At 39.1% G+C, this 23,611-nt stretch overlaps 1 protein-coding gene across 13 annotated transcripts in view; it reads left to right on the top strand.

Annotated features, from left to right (window-relative positions):
• Positions 1-23,611, top strand: part of EYA1 (EYA transcriptional coactivator and phosphatase 1) — a 395,631-nt gene that overhangs the window by 335,207 nt on the left and 36,813 nt on the right. For all 13 annotated transcript variants that reach the window (XM_069621198.1, XM_069621199.1, XM_069621197.1 and 10 more), the window contains one exon: positions 15,047-15,147. In XM_069621198.1, coding sequence (XP_069477299.1) covers positions 15,047-15,147 — 101 coding nt within the window. The remainder of the gene's footprint in view (positions 1-15,046; positions 15,148-23,611) is intronic.

Below are 23,611 nucleotides of genomic sequence, written 5' to 3'. Positions count from 1 at the left end.
TTTCCTATTTTTAAAATATCACCTAATTATGATTTGGATAGCATGGGATAATTACTGCGCCAGGAATACGTGTGTATAGATTGGCAGATTGATAGATAGATAATATCACAGTATAAATTGTGATGGGTGAGTACACCATTTTATGATTGCATTATTATCCCATTTTGCGTTGGTTGTGAAAGGAAATGTTATCTGGCAATTCACTGGAATATAAAACAAATAGGGGAAACAACATTGAAAAGACAAACAGTTTCAGCGCTTGGCCAGTAACTGTTTATCTGACTTTAGTGTTACTGTTGCTTTACATTTGACTTCATGCTTAAATTGTTTATCACAAGCACATCCAAATTATTGGCACACTGTTTAGCTATTATAAACTGTGTCAAACCCATGAGTGTATGAAAGAAAAATATTTGTTTTAGTAGCAAACCACTCTTTCAAAAGCATCCATTTTGTTTCTTGGCCAATTCGACTGAATATTAATATGCATAGCAATTGGCCATGCTCGGAGCAGCTGTTTCGGTCATGCATTCGTTAATGCGGAGCTTTGACAGGCAAGATTAGCCAATGGATGTACTGCAGCAGCGTAACGAAATGGACAGGTGCAATTGCTGTATTTATGCAGAGTTTTTAATTAAGGTGTTAATAAAATCATTTTGCATTAAAAAAAAATAATCTCCTTTCGGATAGGTAACACTCCTGAGAGATGGCAGGTGATCTATCAAGGCTAAACATCTTGCAATGGGGTTCATGATAATATTGTTGCATGTATTCGAAGTCAAATGATCCACACTGGCATAGAGCAGGCATTGTCAGTCTTTCTTGCAATTATTTAATACAGAAAACTTCTACTGATATCGCAATGATAACAATCCTGGTTTGAGCGTTCTATGGCATTTGTAGTAACCAATTAATATCAATGAAATCTCTGTAAATGAAGTCATAGAAGAGTTCCATGACTGTACCACAGGTTTCTGTGCCTAACACCAAATCATGTGGTGAATCCAATTTAAACTCTGCAGGCACATTACAGCAGATTCCTATAGAGTCCGCCTACTCTTTGCACAGCGAACAAAGCGGGATTCCATTCTTTCCAACCGCATCAAGATACTGACGCTGGTGGAAAAGTTTTTGGGATCCCTGAGTGGAGTGGGGAAATGTTCATAGTGGATTTCCTGCCATATCCCTCCCTCCATGCATTGAACCCAAACAAAAGTGACGTGAATGTATACAAACCTGTAGAAGGGTGGTTGCTGCGAGTTGCCCACATCTATGTCATTTTGCTCATCAATCAATAAGACACCCTAATTGTACTTGATATTTTCCACGTGAGTTCCTTTGTCTTATCTCATTCACATTTCTTAACTTACTTCCCATGTTTGAAGGAGAACTATGCTAAAACATGCATGACAGGAACCTTTAGCTGAGTTCAAAAACTCATTGGGAGTCACAAGCTCTAGGAGAATGTGCGTTATTGGTCCCCCTGATTGATTTCGTTTAAATGATATAGCTCTGGCCCTTGCAGCAGAGTCAAATAATAAACCATACATATCTTTTAATGTATATTTGGACAAATAAAGTAGTAATACAATACAGAAGTTATGTATGGAGCAATGAGTGCATTGAAATTGTAGAACAAAAACAAATTCAGTTTCTTCCCACTTTTACTCGGCTATAGTTGCTTGATTTTCTTTAATATTGATATTTGAGATTGTAGGGTGAGGCTCTTTGCCCGAGGTACTACTTTAGGGACAGAACAATTCACAGACACATGAAACCATAACCTTTCAACTGTTCTGTTATAAGGAATTGTGCATTAGTGAGTTTGATACCCAGTTCTTCTACATTCAGGTAAATCCAGTTCTGCTCTCTCCATTTCCTGAACACCACCAGGTGATGAGACAGTGATTCAATATTAAGGGCATGGTTAATGGAATTTTTTGCACGGTTCAAAGTAACTTTGCACTGCTGAAAAGTGTATTTTTGCAGTGCAAAGTCCATGCAAAGTCATTTTGTACTGCAAAAATGACTATGTGCTGTCTATGCACAGACATTGAAAATGCAATGTTTATATTTCCTTTTCTCTTTCTCCCTTGCTACCCCTGTGGTCTCATTTGCTACCCCTAAAAAAAGAAAGTTTCTTCTTTTTTTTAACATAAGCTCCTGGGCTGGCTGTGGTCAGTGCCATGTGGCTCTTTTTTTCTGGAGTGCCTGGCTTTCTTGTTCAGGCCTCTTAAAAAACACTAAGTTTGTAACACTTTGAGGAGTGACCCTAAATAAGAAAGAATAGGAATAACAAATAATTTGTCTTTCTGGAATTCTATACAATAATTGCTAGACTCATTAAAGGTTTAATTCAGGCGCCCTTCACAGGGTGAGTCCCTGATTTAGTCAATTCTTAAACACCTCAACACAGCCTTTCATCCTTCTGGGGTTGATAAATGAGTACCAAAACAGTTTGGGTGATATTGTATGTATATTTGTTCTATATAAAGTTTAAAGTTCTTAAGCATAAGTGCTTTATAATAACACATCATTATCATTTGGCCTTGGAAGTCTGCTTGCATTCACAGTAATTTGGTAATATGGGCCTATATTAACGATACTCATAGTGATCCATTCTTGTATGAAATGTATATCACATTATAGTGATATTGGAACAATATTTTTTGTTGTGTATTTAGGAACAATGCTAAGTGATGCCCCTTCCTGTTTTGTCAAAGGGGCGAAAGGTCCTGTTCCTTCGACTTCCCATGATGTCACTTCAGGGTTGGGTCAAATGACATCACTTCCTCTGATGTCATCAGGGGGGCTAAGGGTCATGTGATGTCACTTCCGCTAGCCCTGGCATTTTGGTGAAATGACGTCCCTGATGCATATAAACAAGAAATAGAAACCTGCCGTGTAAGATGTGAGAGCTTCTTTGTGTGGTATTATGCTTTTCCCCTTGCATCCAGCTTCAAATTTGTAAGACCAGATGCAGGGTAAACAGCCACTTGGATGCAAGAGATCAAAGAAAATCCAAATGGTAATCAGAAGGCTTTTTGATCAAATGCAGGCACTCCAATGGCCCACCTCTGTCCACATGTTGCAAGTGGCTACCATTTGATTTGTGCTAGTATCCTGTAGCACAGAGCTTTACAACTAGTGTGTGGTTTAGTTGTCCAACTGTTTGCAAATTTTCTTTGTATCCTAAAATTTTCTTTTTTGTCCTAGTGAAGATTTAATCCTTGAAGTAGTAGTCATAGTAGCCAAAACTTGTTAATGAGTTCATATGGATTTGTTGTAAACCTGTTTTTACATCAGAATTGCATAGAACTAGTGGTTCATTATTACCATACATATGTGCATAGCAGTGTAGGCCTCGTTTGTTTGCTGCCCTAATGTGTTACGAATGAACATTGCTGTAATATTTGTGTTTATGTATTTAGACATCTTTCCAAGCTACCTATATGTATCTATTGTGTACACATCACTATATTCTCGGAGTGACATTAAACAATAATCCTGCATTCATTCTTTCGAATTATGTTCCTACTATAAATCTCCTTATTAAAGTTTTGTGATTTATTTATTTCATGTAATGTGACCCTTGCGAACGCCATTAAGTCAATGGTAATTCTGTGCTCTGAATGGGTCGCACAAGGCTTTGAATTTGCAGAATTTAGCCCTGATTCACAGAGCATTTTTCAATGAGATGCACCCATTGAAAAACGCTTTGTGAACTAGGACATTTGTCTATTAGCCCACATGCAAGTGAGGAAATGTTTGTGAATTATGACCAGTGCCTGTGATACAAAGGCAGGAAAGTATCAAACAAAGATACATTTGCAAGCGCATCCACAAAGTGTGCAAATAGCCGGAATCAAATGACCCATCCACAGACATTGGCACTGAGCCCTATTTCCCGCAACAGTATTATCTGGATCACATACAAGTTCTTCGAAGTATTTTTGTGGATTACTCAGTATCAAAATGTTCATATTTTGGAGATGCGTACACCCCAAAGAAACATAGCATCAAGCAATCTGGTTAATGTTTGATATGCAAGCACAATGATGTAAAAACAAGTGAGCTTAGTAAGTCAAAGCCCCTCACTATACATGCTTTTATCATAGAGGGATGGGAGTTGAGGTAAGGCTGAAGTTTGCCTTTAAGGAACTTTGAAATATCCTGGCCAAAGGATCATTTTATAGCATGTTTTCCAGAATAGAAAAGCTAAAATGTAGTACTGTAGGTTGTGGAATGTAAGCGATATTCAATCAACACTACAGCTAAGTCAATGCCTAGTCTGGGATGCTGAGGAAAACCCTTATTGATGTATTTTTGTATCCAGTTCAGTACTCTGGATGACAAACCTTGTATAACACCCCGCTCTTAGAATCCCCCTGACCCCACTGAGCCAAGAAGTAGGTTTGTTTTGCAAATTAAAAGGTTTATTTGGACAATTCAACAATATATATCTATCACACTTTATAAACAAATTGATAATTGATATCACACTTCAGAATACGACCGTGATCAACAATGGATAATGTTACAGGGGTACACTGGTTTGATTACTCCGGAGTAGTGTAGAGGATGAGGTAGCTGAAAATGCTTAATGGTTTCAAGGAAATGAAAGGTGGAATAAAATGCAGTACAGAAATAACTTGTTATGATTTTAGCAAAAGGTAATATGATCACTTTTTCTTTTGACAAGTCACTCCCCCCCTATGCAATACAAGAAATGGAAGGAGAGCACACAGTCTTCAAGAATCCCAACAAATCACACTTTATAATGCAATACACAGTTCCAGTTCCCCCAGCAAACTTAGAGAAAGCAGGGATGAGTTTTAAACACAGGCGAATTACTTTAATGTGGTTTGCAAGGGAGTGAAAAGGTGCTAAAATTGCTTTTAATCCCTCTAGAGGTTCTGGGTACTTTATATTAGTTCAGGCTCACTTTAACAATGCTCTAGGAGTTATTACCAAGTTGCAAACGGATTTTAACAAAAGAAAGAATGGAGCTGCTATTTTGACAAGTGGAGAAATTGAGCCAAAATCGCAAATTGCGGTAAAAGTATAAGTCGGTTCTAGATTCTAAGCTTTCAGATGAAAGTTAAATCTCGTTCCTAGCACAAACGGTTCCGGAGATACGGATGATTTAATAAAGGTAGATTTTCGGATTTAAAGTAAAACTCAAAATGACAGGTGACAGCTTGCAGCTGCAGAATTGACAGGTGACAGTTGTGCAGCTTTAAAAATGACAGATGACACTATTTCTAGGAGGCAGTTCTACTTAGGTTAAAATAGTTTGGATTAGATTATTTTAACTAAGAGATTGGTTCTGCACAGTTCTGCTAGGTACTCACAATATAAATTTGAACTATGCCTCGTCACGGATCTGGTCAACACGTCCGGCTGCGGTTCTGTCTGCTCAGCGGGTCAATCAGGCATCGGTTCTGCTCATAGCGATCTGGGTCAGCTCTGCTCTGCTGGTCTAGCCTCTCTGGATTCTGGATGTAACACTGCTTTCTGGGTACTGCTAGAGGTTCTTGCAAAAATTCTCGGCAAAACTTCAAACAGCTCGCCCGGCTGTTGAATAGCGTGGTTAGTTTTGAGGCCTGCTGAAGAGGATTCAGCTGGTGGATTCAGGCCTCTCTGCTACAAATTCTGGAGTTAATTTCTGCTACAGGTTCTGGAGATTGATAGATTTGAAGTCTGGATCTCTGGATGTGAAGTCGTCGGTCAGCATGCTCCGCAGCAAATGGAATTGAATGTCTCTACCTGTCCCAGCAGTCTCTTTTTATGTGCTTTGGAAAGTGGGTGTGTGCGTTGGTCATAACTAAACCTTCCCCTCTCACTTATCTTTGGCCAATTCCTCCTCTCTCCCTTGATTGGGGGAAGGAAATGTGAGTCAGAGTGATGCTGTAGGTTTTATGGTCAGAGGAACCTCCCCTTGTCAGATTGCACACAAATCTATTTCTGACCCAAATACATATTTATCTATGTACCATTTTTCTAATATTATAGGTCCAGTTAACATATTTTCTGTAAGCACCAAACCATCCGATCCCTGTCTTTGTACGATGTCGTGTCCACTGATGACAGAATTCTCCCCTTTTCATCCAGATAACGACCTCTAAACCTTTCCAGATTTTACATAAATGTGCACCAGGGATATGGGTTACAGATGATAAAGTGTCAGATTTTTAACATGCATACATTTGGAGTGAGACCCTATTTTCCGCTAGCAACCCCCAGAACACACCACAGGGTCCTAACGCCTCTTAAAATGTGCACCGAAAAATCACAAAAATAATGATATTACTTATATAATTCTGACAAGTCTGCACTATGAGTTATCTCTCTTTTTAAAATTATGCTCTGGTCAAAAAGGGGTGTGGCTTCCCACATCACAGGGTGGAATAACTGGTTTATCCACTTCCCCCAAGCCAGCTTGTTCACAGAGGCACAGCTGCCCCCCAGTTTCTCCCAAGAGGAAGCTATTTTACAACGCCCCCCAATATATCATTTGCCTGAGTCAAGGAAGTTGCATTGTTCTGTCCCTTCCAGTTCCCAGGTGCTCCACCCCTAATCTAATCAGAGAGGTGACAACTCCTTTTGGCAAGGGGCGGCAGGATGCAGCTAGGCCTGGGAAGAGTGGCTGTTGATCCAGTTTCAACTCCTGTCGGGGGTAGTTGTCAGGCAGAATTCAGTTTCATTAAGCCAGGTTTCAGCTAAATGTCACTTTTTGTTCCCAGTTTTCTACATTCAAATCAAACTGACAATTTTTACCTATAAATTAAATAATTACTTCCTTCAAGTCATTTCAGAATATAGTTTTACATTGTATCTACCTCTTAGCAAGTCTTTCCTTGGTCTGGTTTCGTTTCATTTGTTCAGTTTTACACAAAAGTCTGGTGGTTTTAAAACGCCAGCTTTCTGATAGTGGTGAGTACTGGTAATGCAACCATTTTCGGGATTAAGAAAATTAATTCCCCACAGTTCTGAGTTGCTTTTTGGCAATCAGCATTGCCATTCCCAATGGTTTCAGGCTACTGTGTGTGTAGCCCAATGGTGGTTTAGGCAGTGCCCTCCTGTGCTCACAACATAGGCAAACATGGGTGGCAGCCTATTCTTCATGTTTTCCCTGTGCACTCTCTGGGGACTTCTGGCCAATCTGATGTTTTCCATGCCAGTACTGCACAGTTTTATGGTAGGGCTTGGATGCATGGGTAAAAACATCCCACAGGAAGAAGGTCTGAACTCATCAAAAGCAAACCTTAAAATCTACCACACCATTTAACATCCTTGGGGCATTGCTCCTCTTTGTAATCTATTTGATCTTACTATATCTCTGTACTAAGAATAATACAAAAGTTTGGATTTACCCTTTGGGATCCACAAATTGTGAAATACATGTAGAACTAAAAGTAATTTACATGCCTCATGAATTTAGAATCTTGACCTTCATTACAGACTTGCTTGAGAATTTGGAATTTAGACTGGATAACCCCCTACACATGTTGAAAAAGTATAATACAAGTGTAAACTTTCTTCACCAGATAATGTTATTGAATATTAAGTGAATGGACTTAAAAGTGCATGCTTCCACTGCCATGTTTATATTCCAATATCTTAGATTTTGGAGCAATTGTGCAGGTTTGTGAACAATAATTATACACAAAAAAAGAATTTGGGCAGAAATCCTGTATTAGATACATGTTCATATTAATTTAGTAAATGAAAATGAATACAATACTTTTCTACTGTGGTCCATAAATGCCAATAACTACAATTGGAACACTCCAGAAATAAGCTAGACTACCTTTGCAACATTGCTGGCATGTTCCTGTGGCTATATAGTGTTCCCCATTCGGGCAGTTCTGCATAGGATCAGGGAGCAAGTTAAATCCTTGCAGAATATAGCGCATGACAGGGGTGACACATGTTAAGAGGCATGTGTTTGAAAAAAAGCTTACTTACAAAGTGGGACACATGTTTAATGAATATCCAACTATGGTATCCTCAATGATTCAGAACCACTGTCGACAGAGCTAGAGCCCCCCCCCCCACTATCACCTGCTAGATGGTCATGGGAGGATGTGAGGTAAAGCAACCCTTATGTGGCACTCCATTGTGTCTGATCAAATGATGATCCTCTTGAGTCACTAAAGCCCCACTGCTCCTGGAGCAGCACCATACTCTGCTGTTACTCCCATCAGACCACCACCACACCCTACACTTCATAGATTTTGCTGCAGCAGACTGTGCTGGTCCCATCTTCTGCAAGATCGCTAAAACACCTATTTATTTATTTGAACTAGAACTTTCCCAGCCACTCTCTCCTCTTCTCTGTCTGTGCACTATCTAAATAAATAAATAAACAAACAAACAAATAAATAAATAAATAAATAGATAAAACAAAATGTCCCTGTAGTACTATACTACCTCCATGATTTAGACCAGACAATGGCAGAAAGAGAACATGCTTATGGTCATTTTGGATTATTTAAACATGATTTATTTAAATGAATGGCTGGAAAAAAAGTACTATATAACACATTAGAGTGGCTTTTTGAGATGAAGAGATTTCCATGTTACATTCCCATCGTAAATAGGTGCCCAACTGTTTTAAAAAAGAAATCATAATGAAAAGAATTGGTGCTTACAAAACCTTTTTCAATGTTGCTAAATTGGAGGATGTATACGAGGGTAAAAGTATACCCTTGTATACATCCTCCAAAAATGAGATGATGGTGTTCCATGTTTGTGATTACAATCTTTATTAACTATTTAGTATATAAAAATGTACTGCTTAAGCCTTATCAATACCCAGACATGCGCTGATTTGCACATTGAATTTGCTTACATGAAGGGTGAATAACAGTTATTTTGGTTTCAGAGGGCGTGTTGGAGTGTAAAACAATGTAGCCATAATGGTGATATATTAATGTTGGACTGCATGGTTGTTGACTTAGATGTGGTTTGGTTGAAATTCACTATACAATTGATATCAGACATAAAGTGCTTTAAGTTGGGATATCTTCAGAAGAATCAGGAGAGACAAGAGGCTTAAACATTTAATTCCATTCCATTTATGGAACAGTATGGTTACACATTCTGAAAATATTCCAACCCATAGCTCAGAAGTGTTTACAAATTCTCTTTAGATCTAATGCTGCAAAAGCATCAGTGACAGAAGTTGTGATTTTCACACTCACATGAGGCGAGGTATCTTAGTTCACTATATTGGGACATGCTAACTTATTATTTTTGCTTCAGTAGACGAGTAGTTGGATCACTGGAGTGACACAAGCACTACCATAATTGCAGGCCTCACCAATTAAATATCACACTGATCAGCCTAGTGGAAACAAAAAGGTACTATAAATGATAAATTATCTTTCATGGCCCGCATAATACATATTTGTGCTAGAAATAATTAGGGTTCGCTTTTATTGTTTGTAATTTTGTTGTACAATCGAGTGTTCACCTGATGAGAGCTGCATTAGTTGTTTGATAGAAAGGAATAAGCTACCATTATCAAGGAATGGCTTTGCACATTATTTGAGTTCACTATATCAAACCAGCACTTATAATATTGAGGGCTAGTATGCATACTACAGTTGTATTTGTTATTGTTTGGAGATCGTTAACTATATTTTGAGTTACAAACCATGAATTGAACACATCGATGTCCCCATCCTCTGGTCAAATCCTCTGGTCAAATGTAATAAGTTCATCCTGATGAAGGCCATCCATAGTAGAGAGAGCTTCAATGAATCTACTCTTGTGAGGCCGAAACACACAGTGTTGACATTGTACAGGGGTAACCATTGATGTTGATTACTTACACCACTCATAGAGCACTCCGTTTTTTAAAATTTACTGTTCCGACTATGGTTCATCAAAGATGAAATATTGTTCTTTTTTGGAAATAATGAAATGTGTTGAACATGTTTAAGCCATAGACACCTTTCCCATGTGTAGAAAAAAGGCGTTTAAAATGAGATTGTATTAAAGCTTAAATTGGGAAGGCAGTTTCCCTCCACGAAATAGCCCAGCCCTTAGAAATTGTGATTTTGGTGTAGGTTAAAGCTGAGTCACAAAAAAGGGACACCTGCACCGATGGCATAACTTACAGACAGAAAGATAATACAATGAACACTTAAAAATATTTTCATAAACTTTGCTATCTCACTACAAAATATTGTTTCCACCACGCATGCCATCTAACACTGCATGTCCGATACATTTACATACACGTTCTTTCACTTTCACACCTCACATCCAAAACTTAGACTTGTTATGTTCAGGAGTAACTTACATGGTATTTTAAAATGTTTCGAAGACAACTTTGACGTTTTGTGAATACAGATAAAGATAGTGTGTTTGGGCTTCTACCTTTTCCTCATTTAGAGGTGCCATTGGCACACACAGAACTGCATAGAATGCTCCTCAGAAAACCGACCTTTTCTTGTTCTGGGGACTTGTAATCCTTTCATGAATAACTAATAACTCCTACCCATTACTAAGGTATTATTTTGCCCATGTAAATTACTCCCTAAAATATGCCAATAGAAATGTTGCAATCCTTTTATAAATAACTAATATCTCCTATGCATGACTAAGGTATGACTTATTCCATGTGTGAGTCAAACTGTCCCCTAGGCCAAGCTTTATGTTCTCTGACCCGATAATGGACTTTACACCAGTAATGTGGCAACATGCTATACAATTACCAGATGTTATTGCAAACTACTTGGCATAAGCAATATTACTTGAGAGAGAATGTGAAATAATTACAATCTCTGTAAAACTATTGTTCCTGGTATCTTGAGATATTTAAAATGAAGAGCTGTTGAAGACAACGAGAAGAAAGTACCTGCACACTATATACTGCAGAAATCGGCAACTGGTTCTCTGAATGGGAACTTTGTTTTTGCAAAAGCCTGCTTTTCTGTTTGCCATTTTTTCAGTTAGTACATTAAAGTGGGTGGAACATGGATTTCGATGACAGACGGAACATGATTTATAATCTAACAACAGTGAAAGTGAGTGCATACTTTTGCTGCAGCTGTCCCAAAATTGCCTGAACATATATAGCAACCGTTGCAAATGCTCATAACTAATGCAGACTTCACTTAGCAGGCATACAACAAATTAGTATTTTACTGAAAACATTTTTCCTCAATTTCATAAGTATCCATATGAAAAGAAACATTCTCTTTTCTGAGTTATTACCTGTAGACAGCCAAGATATAGGCAGTAGGCAACAATTTCATAACTGACATTCGGAAATGTTTCACATGCAGAAGTATGAAGAATGTTTTTTTTTTCTTTTTCTAATTCAAATGTTTAACTATTGCTTAACACTGCACACTAAATTGTAGTAATTAAATACAATTTCTGAGTTGTATGCAGTGTTAAGAAGCAATGGCTCGTAAACTGCACAACATTTTAAGAAAAGGGTTGGAGGAGGGGAAACTGTGGAAAACTATGATGTAATACAATTCCAAGCAAGTGGTGTATATATAATAATTGCATGCAAGCAAATACGCAGAGAATTCACATGCAAAGCATGTCTACGTTTGTTAAAAGGGTCAACATAATATCTCATAGCCTGGCCGTAATGTCTGTGGCATAGTTTAAAATGCTGTATCTATTTTATTAATATATGTATGGGTCAGTATGGCTTTGAAGATAAATGGAACCCAAAACTCTTTCCCCAACGCAAACTGATGCTAAAAACTGCAAACTACGCTGTTTCTTTAAAATGTGAGGCAGATGAATCTGCAGAATACCCAAGCCAATGAGGACTGCCTGAATTCAAAGTGAGTGGTGTCAGAATAGTGCCTTTCCCTGATTCACTTATGTTATATGTTTCCATTGCTACCAATAGGGTGAACCTGTGGGACACAGGTCATCACTGGTGAACCTAAGAGACAGCACCCGACACAGTGTGCAGATTTTACCACGAGCTAAACCGTCCCAGGAACCATACTGGCCCTTGAGTTTATTTCACCCAAAGACTGTATTGTAACCAATACAAAGTGAACACAGGAGATGCCGAAAGCACCTGCTGAAAATGGAACTCCATCTTTAAAAGTGAGAAGAGGCCAGAGCGGGTCAGAAATATGATCAAGCTAGTATGAGGACACACCTGGTGTTATAGAGACATTCATTTTAAAATTCCAAAGGTTAAGTGATAGGATGTTGACAAATATTCTCACTGGTGTGCTTATGCAGTTTCCCTACTATACATCAAGACAAGCCAAAAGGCATGATAGCTGCATTCAAAGTTTTCACTAATGTAACATTTTAGTTCTTTCTCCAACAACTTTTAGATCATTGTACAAGGTTATAATAATATGGTATAGTTTAAATAATATCTTACAATGCAAATGAAGGGAAATGGGAATGTTTTATTTTTGCAATGACTTGAATAACACTTAGGGCCTCCATACTGGGTTCCAGTACCGGGTTCTGTGAATGAGGAATTACCGGGTCATTCCGACCTAGGAGGACCCGGTAATTCCTCATGCACAAAACCATTCCGCATTCCCATTGAGCCCCCATAGGGCTCAATGGGAATGGCGATGGAGCTAATAACGGGCCGGTTAATAACGGCCCGGTTATTAGCTACTTGGTCCCCTTGCGGGACCCGTAAAAGACGTCTGGTTTTACCAGATGTCTGTTCCGGGTCCCCCTAGGTGACCTCATAATCAGGCGTCACGTAATGAACGGTGCCGATCCCGTACTGGCACCCTTCATTACAGGAGTGCCTGCCTCGTAATGAGGCCCTTACTGTCCATCACAGCTCTAGTAGTGCTGATTTCACTTAACCAAAGTTGCACCTCAGAGCAAACTATCATTCACCCTTGGGAACACCTTTTAAGAGAATTATAAAACATGTGTTTAAAATACCAATAATCTTAGATTTGCAATGTTTGTGGAGATCAGCATTTGCTGGTAAAAGCCTGTTTCTTTTTATAGTTGCCCATCACACATTTTTAGTGTTTAACCTTTGAACATTGCAGTGTCATAAAGCCAGCCATCCGCTGGCAATAGGGCAGAGAAACAAAGAGGACTCATCATCTCATTTCCTGCCTGAAGCAGGTACCACGACTTACTCACATGAGTCATTGTGCTGAAGCACAAGATCTATTCTGTATGTTTAAATGCATCCATCTGTTACATTTTTACATACAGAAATAAATGTTGCTCATAGTTCTGTAAACATATGACTTAGAGAAAAACTGAAGAGCGCCTTTTAAGCGGATGATCACCTCTATTCAATCACTGCAAATATGAAGTGAGTACAAATTAATATAATTATGAATGTTCATAACTTTAAATTTGTCACACTTTTCATGTTGCATATCTAGGCATGTGATTGGGCTGGGGCATACGAGAGTCTCATGTTTTGTCGAGATGGTAGGTTACTACCATGCATTTTTTAATACAAATGATTTGATTTTCCATTTGAAAGTGTAGGAGTGAAACAACCCCCACCTTTGCTCATGTTAAAAAATATACAAATATGAACATCCAATTAAGATTGGAGTGTATATTCTATACCTGTTTCTGACTGTGAGGCAGGCCAATGGAAATAGTGATACAGATTGCAAATCTGTGCAGGTTGTGTACAATTCTTTGTACATTATAATCTCATTAAATTGTCCCCAAAATGTTTTCATCGAAATAGTTAACATGAGGTTGTGACATGAAGATGTCCATACACATGTCTAGTGAATATTTGTTTCACAATTTGTGTTCTCTGAAATGCATAGCTTTTTAATAAGGACTGGGAAATGAGAGAAAGATAATTGTGTCATTTCTACTCCCAAAGAAAAATATGGGAATGTAAATCCCATGCAACCCCTCACCTTTGACTACATAGTACAGGAAAATAATCTCATGCCATTGGCACCCAATCTTAAAAACAATTGGTGAGGAACACTGTTTCTTGTATCAGAATATCCGAAAACACTTTCACAAGGTTGGGTGGGTGAGCAGAAATGTTGTGCATTCCGAATCCTTAACACTAATTCCCTAATCAACACCTGCAGTATTCAGATGCAATGCTTGATAAGCTTACTTTAAACTACACACATTCTAACACCCCACAGCACCATATTTGCATATTAAATGTGAGACATGCAACAATTTTCTGATTCTAGCATGTGGTGGTGATTTTAAGGAAAACAAAGTCCATTGAATCAGTTGTAAGTGTAAACGTATGTGTAATTTAGAAATTATTTGACGTCAAGAGGGTTGTAATGCAGTGACTGACAAGCAGGATTGTGACTAGATTGTCTATTACTATTCACAATTAAACATATACATATTTGACTATATAAATGTCTGCAGATGTGTGAGAAACAGTGAGATTTATGTAGGCAGACTATTTTTGGTTCTTGTAGACAAGTCCTCCGCTGCATAAAGCTTGGGGACCACCTTTGTTTTCAATTGACTTTAATTAAACAAAACATTGATTCCTAAATTAGCCTGTTTTGTTTATGAGTCACTTTTTCAGACGTTTTTCAAAGTCTAGTGGCTGCAACACATTACAAATAGCACATTCAGGAAATGACACATTTTTAGACCTTTCTGTAATGTGTACTTTTGTTCTTCCTTGAAAAGATGGTACTTACATTTTAACTACACTATGCAACACAATATAAGCTATGCCCGATTAATTGTTACCGTGCCATGGAAAGGACAATTGTAAAGAGAGAAGATCAGTATGATGAATTGTATCTCATTCTTCTGATGACAAGTTTCTTTTTATAAGTATCCTGGAATCTCTACAAGGCAAAAACATACATTGATTATCCTAATATTAAACAGATGTGGGGGATATATGTTGCCACACTAAACATGAAATTAAGTCAAGATCAAGGTGAGAGTGAATTGTACATGGAGCTTGATTTACTAATATAAAAACATTGCTCAATAACAGAATATGCTTTGCACAGTAATACATAAAAGGTATGGTCACAATTTGCCACAGTAAAAATCTTTTTTCATTCTAATTGTCTCAAATTTGTTTCAGGAAAGGAGAGTTGCTTTGAGCGAATAATTCAAAGATTTGGAAGGAAAGTGGTGTACGTTGTTATAGGGGATGGAGTGGAAGAAGAACAGGGAGCAAAAAAGGTAATTTGAAAATTCTCTTCTCGAGTTATGTTTAGTTATGAGAGATTTAAAAAGCGCTTTTGTGTTAATCATCAAACAAATCAATGTGTACGTATAGTTTCTCCAGTGCATGTTGTTATTAAGGATATGTTGCCACATTCCTCTTTTGCATGGATTTTTGTATCCTCCTGTATAACAATGCAGAAAGATACTCTGGGCCTGATTTACAAAACTTTTTTAAATCGGAATTTCCCATTGACAATAGCATGTTTAAGTCAGGCCCTTTATGTTGTGTAATTCTTTTATCCATTCTAGTTTAAAAATAAATCAGTACCCCACTTTGTGATTTTGGTAACATCAGTTACATAGAATTCTGTAGGATGGGCACATAAACAGTTTGAAACTGTGACGCAAGCAGTGCTATATCTCATGACCACAGAGGAGAAAACAATAATTAGAAAAATACGTAAGCAACCATTTTCTGTTTTAAAAAGAGGCAACATTTCATACACAAGTAATAGCAAAGGTTGCTTCTGTGTACCCATTTTTGTTTATTATTTTAATGACACGAGACTTTGTAGGCTAGATCCTGTGATTTGTAGGCAACAGCAACATATTGTTGATGCCAGCTGTTAGGAGCAAGTGTCAGGGTGTTAAGGGTGAGATGAAACAGTATTTTTGCTTTTATGCTGTAGGTAGGAGTTATTGCTGCTGTGCCAACACTAGCAATTCCATCCATGATTGCTTACGTTGTATGTATTTTGGAAATATAGGGTGTTGCTAGGTGATTCTGGGTCCACACATCCTTCAGACAATAAACTAGGGTCCTTTCTTGAAGGTCGACCCCACTTTAACCAGACAAAATACGAGGGAGGACTTGTTTTCCCGTTCTCAACGGTTATGATATTGGGAAGGGATGTTTCATCTCTTCCTTAAACTATCTCTTCCCTAAATAATCATTAGCAAAAAGGGGACCTCCTGTTTCTCATTGCGCACACAGGTGATGGGTTAGAATCATATTGTTATTGTCGATGCTCTTCAAGATGGTACAGTGCTCATTCCATGAAAAATACATGAGTACAAACAATCCGAAACACACTTTTCTTGTATTAGTGTTTCCTTAAAACAAAAGTATTTTTTATTTTTGAATAGTTGATTTGCTTTTGATTTTTAAGGTATATACATGAAAACACATCGTTTTTTAATCCTACAATGCAGTGGCTCCTAAGGCACTATGAGTGAGATGTGAACAGTTGAAGAGTTAAAACAGTGCCTGCTCAATAGAGGTTGAGAGAGCGAGAGAAAGAGCAAGAGAGAAAGCGAGAGAGAGAAAGAATGATAGTAGAGAAAAAGGAATATGGGTTTGGGTTTGTTAGGTGAAGGAGAGATGTAAAGCAGGCTTACGAGGGCACTCAGCATATCTCATTTTTGAGATTTTAGAGGAGACTGTTGACTGAGAGAAAGGGAGAAAAGGAAAGCTATGCTGGGTGTAAACATTGCCTGGAGAGTGGAGGAACATTTTTGAGGATTATGTGTAATAGATGAGGTGAGGCTGGCGTAGTAACTTGACACAGCGGAGTCCAGGCTTGTAGAAGAATGGATTCCTTACAGAAGTCAAGGAGAACAGACCACTTTGATACATGGCATAATCACAGACAGAGTTGCATGGTTGTCTTCAATTGGTAGAATTGATGAGTAAATCAATTCTAGGGGCATGCATAAGAGGGAGGGAAAGAGTAAGGAGAAAAATGTACTCAAAGGAAGAGGCAATGCAGAGTTAAAGAGCATGAATGCATGCTTAATACAGCTAACGTGCAGGGAGAGCTATGAAGTGAAGAATTGACTTTAGCTAGACATGGAGCCATAGAAACGAGTTCGAATTCGTTTTTACTTGTGCAGGATGAAGAGGAAAGGAGGAGGGAGGACAGTGACAGACATGTGGAGGGAGTGATCAGCAGGAAATGGAATCAGTGATGCAGGAGAAGAAGAGTGGAGCATACACAAAGGATAATTAGATCAAGAGACTGGTCTTTAGTTTGTGTAAGCTAGTTTTGAAGGCAACCAGGACGTAGTCAGTTAGGATCAAATCAAGGTCCTGGTTATTGACAATTAGGATTTTAGAAATATTGAAATCACTGTACAGGATAATTTTGGCCTCAGCGGGAAGGACTCAAGAGTGAGGCAAATTACAGGGAAGAATTATATGAGAGTGCCAGTGGTCAGTCGATGAGGGGCATAGTAGGAAGGGAAGACACAATGAGTTGACATATAATGTAATCAAATGAAGATGCAAAAAGGTCAGAGGGGAATAGGGGACGTGTGGGCAAGTCTTGCTGATCATGGGGCCTACCCCCTCACCTTTTTTCACTAGTTGAGGTCAGTTGAATAAGGCACATGAGGCAGCACTGACATCTATACGTGTGGAAGTGTCATGGGGTTTCCATGGTTCTGTGATAGTCATAATGGAGATAGGAGTTATACAATCAGAGGTAGTCTGTGATGAAAGAGGTTGTGTTGCAGAGTGCTTGCACATTCCATAATCCAAGCGAGACATAATTGTGGGGATGGAGGAGTTGGGTTATTAACAGGCCCGTTGTTAGCTCTTTCCCCATTCCCATTGAGCCCTATGGGGGCTCGAATTGGAATGGGGATGTACCGGGTCTGGGTTCCTCGAACAAGGAATTACTGGGTCCTCCAAGGTTGGGATGGCCCGGTAAGTCCTCACTTGAGGAAGCCGGACCCGGTATGCGGTAAGGAGGTAAGGAGGTAAGGAGGAGCGCAGAGCATGAGGCCACCGGTGGGCAACATTGTGAGACTGTCAGATGTGAGGCCCTTTTCCCTCGTACAGAAAAAGTGCAATGACTTAATGTTGAACAGAAGTTACACAGGCCCATTCACCTGGTTAGGTGGCACAACCATTGATGAAGTGAAACATTGTATGCATAAAAAGAGAAAAACAACTGTTGATATAGGAAAGTCTGATGTGATTCCTCAGACTCTAATTGAAAATGTGTGGCCCTTATAGTCCCTTTAGACACGACCTCCATGTTTAAATGATTGTGTTGCTATTCATAGAACCTCTTGATTGGGTATTTAGGGTTCCATCCTTTGTGCTCTGTCTTTTATCATTTTGGATTAATAGAAATGTGCTCTAGCAACTTGACGCATATCTTGTGCTAGATGGGATTACCAATACAGATCTCAGATCAAATAACTGGACAGTCTTGAAAGAATATGTCAAAGTACTACTTTATTCTCTTGCACACTTGCACACAAACTTAATTACACAAAGGTTTTAGACCACCAGTATGCGTCATCCATGATGTCATCCTACGTGGAAAATTGTAAATCCTATTGACAGGAGGGACTGGTTAGGGGAACATATCTACTTATAGAATACACAGGAGTTAGTGCACCATTGGCTGTCTCTTATCTGTAAGACATGCCTCGAACTACCTCTATATACATATAATGCTGATTCTAGCAGACATTATTGCAGAGACCACAAATTTGTCAATTTCCACCTCTTTACTGCTGATTCAATTATGCTGGGTGTCGTTGCTCCTCTTGGCCTCTAGAGACTAGCTCACGCTATCTTGTATAGACTTCATACACTTTTAAATGTCCAGTACTCAGCTCTTGTAAATGTTTTCTTCTTCTTTAATCTAAGAGAAATATGTCTCATGCCCATAGCTTATCCGTCTGCCTCCCTTTGTGCATTACAGCTAATCCTTAAAAATACATCCTTGATCCCAGGCCAACATAAACTCCTTTTTATTTTCCAGCAACTCCTGACTCTCAACCCTGGTCTGTCTCTGAGGTAGCAGGATTGAGTCTTAGCACGGGCTGGCATCCATCTTCCAATTATGGTTGCCTTAGCCACGTTATACATTCCTCTATGGAAAGATTCTATATGTCTTATCTATCTTGCATTGTTGCATATTTACACATATTGTTCAGCAAGTTACTTTATCCTCTTTTGCATACGTGATTACTTTATTATTTCGTACTTGTTTCTCTTTTTGCTTCAGTTACATAGTCACTCTTAAGTATTTTCATATCGTTTCAGTATTTCTTCACACATCTTCTTCGTGACATCACTCTGCCTTCATCAGATTTCCCTCAGTACTCCATGATGTCCAATGGTGCGTGCTATCATCCTTCCACACAATATCCTTCCATTCACTTAGTGCGAGTATACATTCCATACGGTTGTCTGAGTGCTTATCGTCCCCCGTACACTTGATGCAGTATAGTGACAAAACCTGAAGTCCCAATGAGGGCTCTTCTCCTACTGTTCCAAAATAACGGCAGTGAGGTAATGGGAGTTAGGGAAAATGCATCCACCTGCTCCTCTACATTAACATACCCTGTAACTATTTCAGAATAGATGTCAGCAGTTACATTAGTGTATTGAAAACAATTTAATTTTCACTGCCTTTTAACCACTGGGTACATTTGCCTATATCCACATAACATGTATTTGTCTCCCCACAATCCACTGCCACAGAGGATGCTGTGGCACAAAACATCTTGGATCACGATCAGAGAGCTACAACCAAACTATCATTCTTTGTATGTGGAATAGGGGAAGCTATACAATAACATAACATCTGCACATTCATTTTTAAATAAAATATTATTTGGCCTACTTGCTTGATCACTCTTGTTGGTTACAATGAAAGGCAACTCTAGAGGGGCATACAATTCAAGCTCCATCACCCTGGGATTCTTTCTGTCCGCAGATTCTTTGGTTGACCATATTGTGCCTCCTCGGCTGTTTTAAAAAAAGATGAGGTTAGATCTGCAACTTCAGTCTCAGAGGTCAGGCAGTTTGGTTTCTGTATCCATCATCCTGTAAGTGATTTCAATCCTGCACACACCCAAGTCAAAGCCCAGCAAGTAGTGCACAACTGAAACCCTTATTTATTTTTGTCTATAAGTTCAATATTCTGAACGATATATCACTCATATCGCACCCTTCTCCTGAGACTCCCCCCGGTCACATTGAACTAGGAATCAGGTTAGTTTGGAAAGGTAAATATTTATTTATGTATTTAAAATTTAATCATAGTATATTTTAATAGGTACACAACAATCACCAATGGGGTGACAGAACACTGAAGAAAAGAATATACTTAATACACTAGGAATATGTAATGAGCAAAATAAATGCAGCACAGGAAATAATACTTTTGTGTTGGTTCAGATCAGATATCACTATGGTTAGAGGTTCCCCCTGCAACACCTCTCAGCCCCAATAGGCAATGTAAAGAGATGGGAGGAGAGAGCAGGTATTCAGGAATAGCACAAATCAAACAGAATATCAGTCCCACCTTCCCCCTTTAAAACACAAGAGAAAAACAGAATGGACTTTTCAGCTGTCAGTATGGCTTTAAAATTGTCTTTTAGAATTGACTGGGCAAAAACACCAATTATGGTCAAAAATACTGAAATTGTTATAAATTCCTATGGGAGCCGCTTTGAACAGTTGCACACAAGCACAAGCAATGATTTAGTCAGCAGAAAACATTTTAAATCTTAAAATCCTAGTCGGAAGCAGTTTAGAGGTATTTTACACATGTAAACCTTTCAGATTTTTAAAATCGCGGCAAACTTTTCCTTGCGCGATTTTCGCTATAAACTGGGGGAGTTATAGAGGTTTTATTAAAGGTTGTTTTTGTAGAATAGGCGCAAGAATTTGGAAAGAGGCTTCAGTTTTAAATTCAGAACATTTTTGACTATGGACTACAGCATCCAAGCTAAGCCACCAGGACAGCACAATGTAAGAGTCAGGAGTGATTCGCGACTCAATCTTGGTTCCTCGATGTCCACTCTGGAATGCTAGGCTGGTCACTTGAATGAAATTAATAGATCAAAGTTGACAAAATGACTAGGACAAGGATGCTTTTACCGATAGACAGAATACGTTTTCTCTACGGATTTAGACAATGTTACTGATTATGGAAGTAAGGATTGTTCAGAGGTTAGGAGGGGACAAGATAATGCATGGTAATCAACAGTTTCTAGCTTCCTGTTAATACTCACAAATCAAATGGATTTAAGATTTTGGACCGTCGGGATTCTGGACCATTGAATCGGATCTATCAGGGACTGACAGCTGGGCACATCGGACCGGACAGTGTCAACAAGGCTCTCTGGTCACAGCATGGCACAGGACTGCACGGGATATGCCCTTCTTGGTTCTTAGGATATTTCAATTCAGGAGGCAAGCATTAACAGCAGGCCCAGCTGTATTATGATGCTTCCCCTAGGCTTTTGGGATTATTTTCTAGAATTTGAGGCCTAGTTGAAAATGGTTCAGCTATGCATAGGCCTTTGCTTTGCCACGTTTCTGGAGTCTGGAACAAGGAAGATGTAGATTTCAGCAGCAGAGCGCTCAGCCAGGAGTCAGGAGATAGAAAAGTTGCAGAAGTCCCTATGTGTTGTCTGCTGTCCCTATATATTATGCTAGATGACATCACAAAAGGGGAGTATTAGGCTGGCTTAGCTAGGCCTGCCCCTGTGAAAGGTGATTGGGTCAGAGTCTACCCTTGTAGCATGTGGTAACCCCCTCCTTTGGAATTTTCTTCAGTCAGCCAGGAGGTCCTGGGCTGCAGCAGTTTTACAACCTTTCACAACTTCAAGATCCTGGGTTGGAGGATGTCCATTGTTTAGTCCTGGGCTGGAGACAAGAATCTGGCCTAGCCTGTAATTAGCACAGTTCAGCCAGCATCTGCTGAGAGGAATGCCCTCCCCCTGGATAGAACCTGTTTGGCAACCCCTTGGCAGAATTATATCCCCCAGACAGGCTTTAGCACAACACAAACTTGTTGCATCAAATAACAGATAGAAGTCTCATTCAAGATTTTAAACCTATGGGACCAAAAACAACTACAATATGGGTTACTATAAGTGACAGGCATCTTATGTTGCAAACATTTGACTTTCAGTTTATAACATGTTAAAGTTTAATCAGGAAGGCCCCTGACAGCTGTCATCACAGGTAGCCCTCTGCTGCACAGAGATTTTTTTACAGATCCACAGGCAGGCCACTTTTGCTGTGGAGATCTCTTTTTGCTCTTAGCCTTTCAGGGGCTTGTAAATTCACAGTGATTCCTTAAACTAAGTGAATTGTAGCACCCAGCAAGAATTTTGAATATTTGGAAGGTGTTCTGTACCGGCATTCTGAAGTTTCAGCAGCAAAGAAAATGTGATTTAAAGCAATATTTGGAGTTTAATTTAGCAAAACACTGCTTTTTCCTTCTGCATTCCACTTTCAATTGTTGTGGAGCCCAATGACACATTTCATTAGTGAGAGCTCTGTTCAACCACTGACAACATGCGTGGCAGATTAGGCAGCAATCTTTTTGTGCATTGAAAAGGACGATTTTCAGGGGGTTTGCCGCACACAAGGGTTTTGCTGTTTCTGGCACCACCATAACAGAGTGATGCAGCATAGCAGAGCCAAAAGTGGGTCAATACATCCCACAATCCTTGGTGCCATTATAAATTTTGTGATGTCTATTCTTAGTTATCTTATTTTATTTTATGCTTCTAGGACTGGTGGACCTCAAAATGAGATGGATGGCTTAGGTTAGTGAACCTTTCTATTCAGCGAAAAGAGAACACATCTTTCAAATGTGACCTAACCATTTATTTGTTGCACTACATCATTGGTGCTGATGATCTTTTGATTTTCGTGCTTGATTTTAGTTATTCAAAACCAGCTCATAATATTATTTCTTAAAAGATTATTCTGAAACTGTACAGGTTGCCGATTTTGTACAAAACATATACGGTTCTTGTTAGTGAACTGGGCAGTGTGGTCCACTTCATCACATCAGATGGGGAGGTCCCTTATTGGACCAAAGGCAGCCAACATTTTGAAGTTCGCCATATAGCATTTTTCATAATTAGTAGAGGCCAGTCTTTCGTAGTTCATAACACCTCTGATCTAAATACAGCCAGACATTCTTTATCACTCAGTAATCACCAAGATCCTTATGGAGTTTTCTTTTTATTTGCCTTAGTGTTGTACAACTTAATGGCTTTTTATTAGAAGACTGTATAACCCTTACCCAGAAGGAAGGCTGCTTTTGATGCCATGAGATATCCTTCATGTGGAAATGTCCACAGACCCTCTGACATGGGGTGTGCGGGATAGCTCTAATATACATACAAGTACAGTACAGAACTCAGTTTACCTGTGATCGTTTTATAACCAGACAGCATGCACAATCATGCCTCAGTCCTTACAGGAGGGTGAACACCACCTTGGAGGAGCCTGCACCGACCTGCTTCTTCTCCCAGCTGAGCCTGTGCAGCTGCACATCTCTGATCACGCTACAGCTTCCTCTTGATTGCACTATGCACTTGCATTGCTAGAGTTTAACATAGGCTCCTGGACTCAGGCTTACCATTGGGGCCACAAGGTGCTCCTGAAGGCAAGTGGATGGAGTTTGGGAGGCTGGAACTCCCTCTG

This window comes from Ambystoma mexicanum, chromosome 5q (genome assembly GCF_040938575.1).
Source record: "Ambystoma mexicanum isolate Mex_15411 chromosome 5q, UKY_AmexF1_1, whole genome shotgun sequence".
Classification (NCBI taxonomy): Eukaryota; Metazoa; Chordata; class Amphibia; order Caudata; family Ambystomatidae; genus Ambystoma; species Ambystoma mexicanum.
The sequence above is the reverse complement of the archived record's forward strand: the minus strand, read 5'-3'. Positions and strand labels throughout refer to the sequence as shown.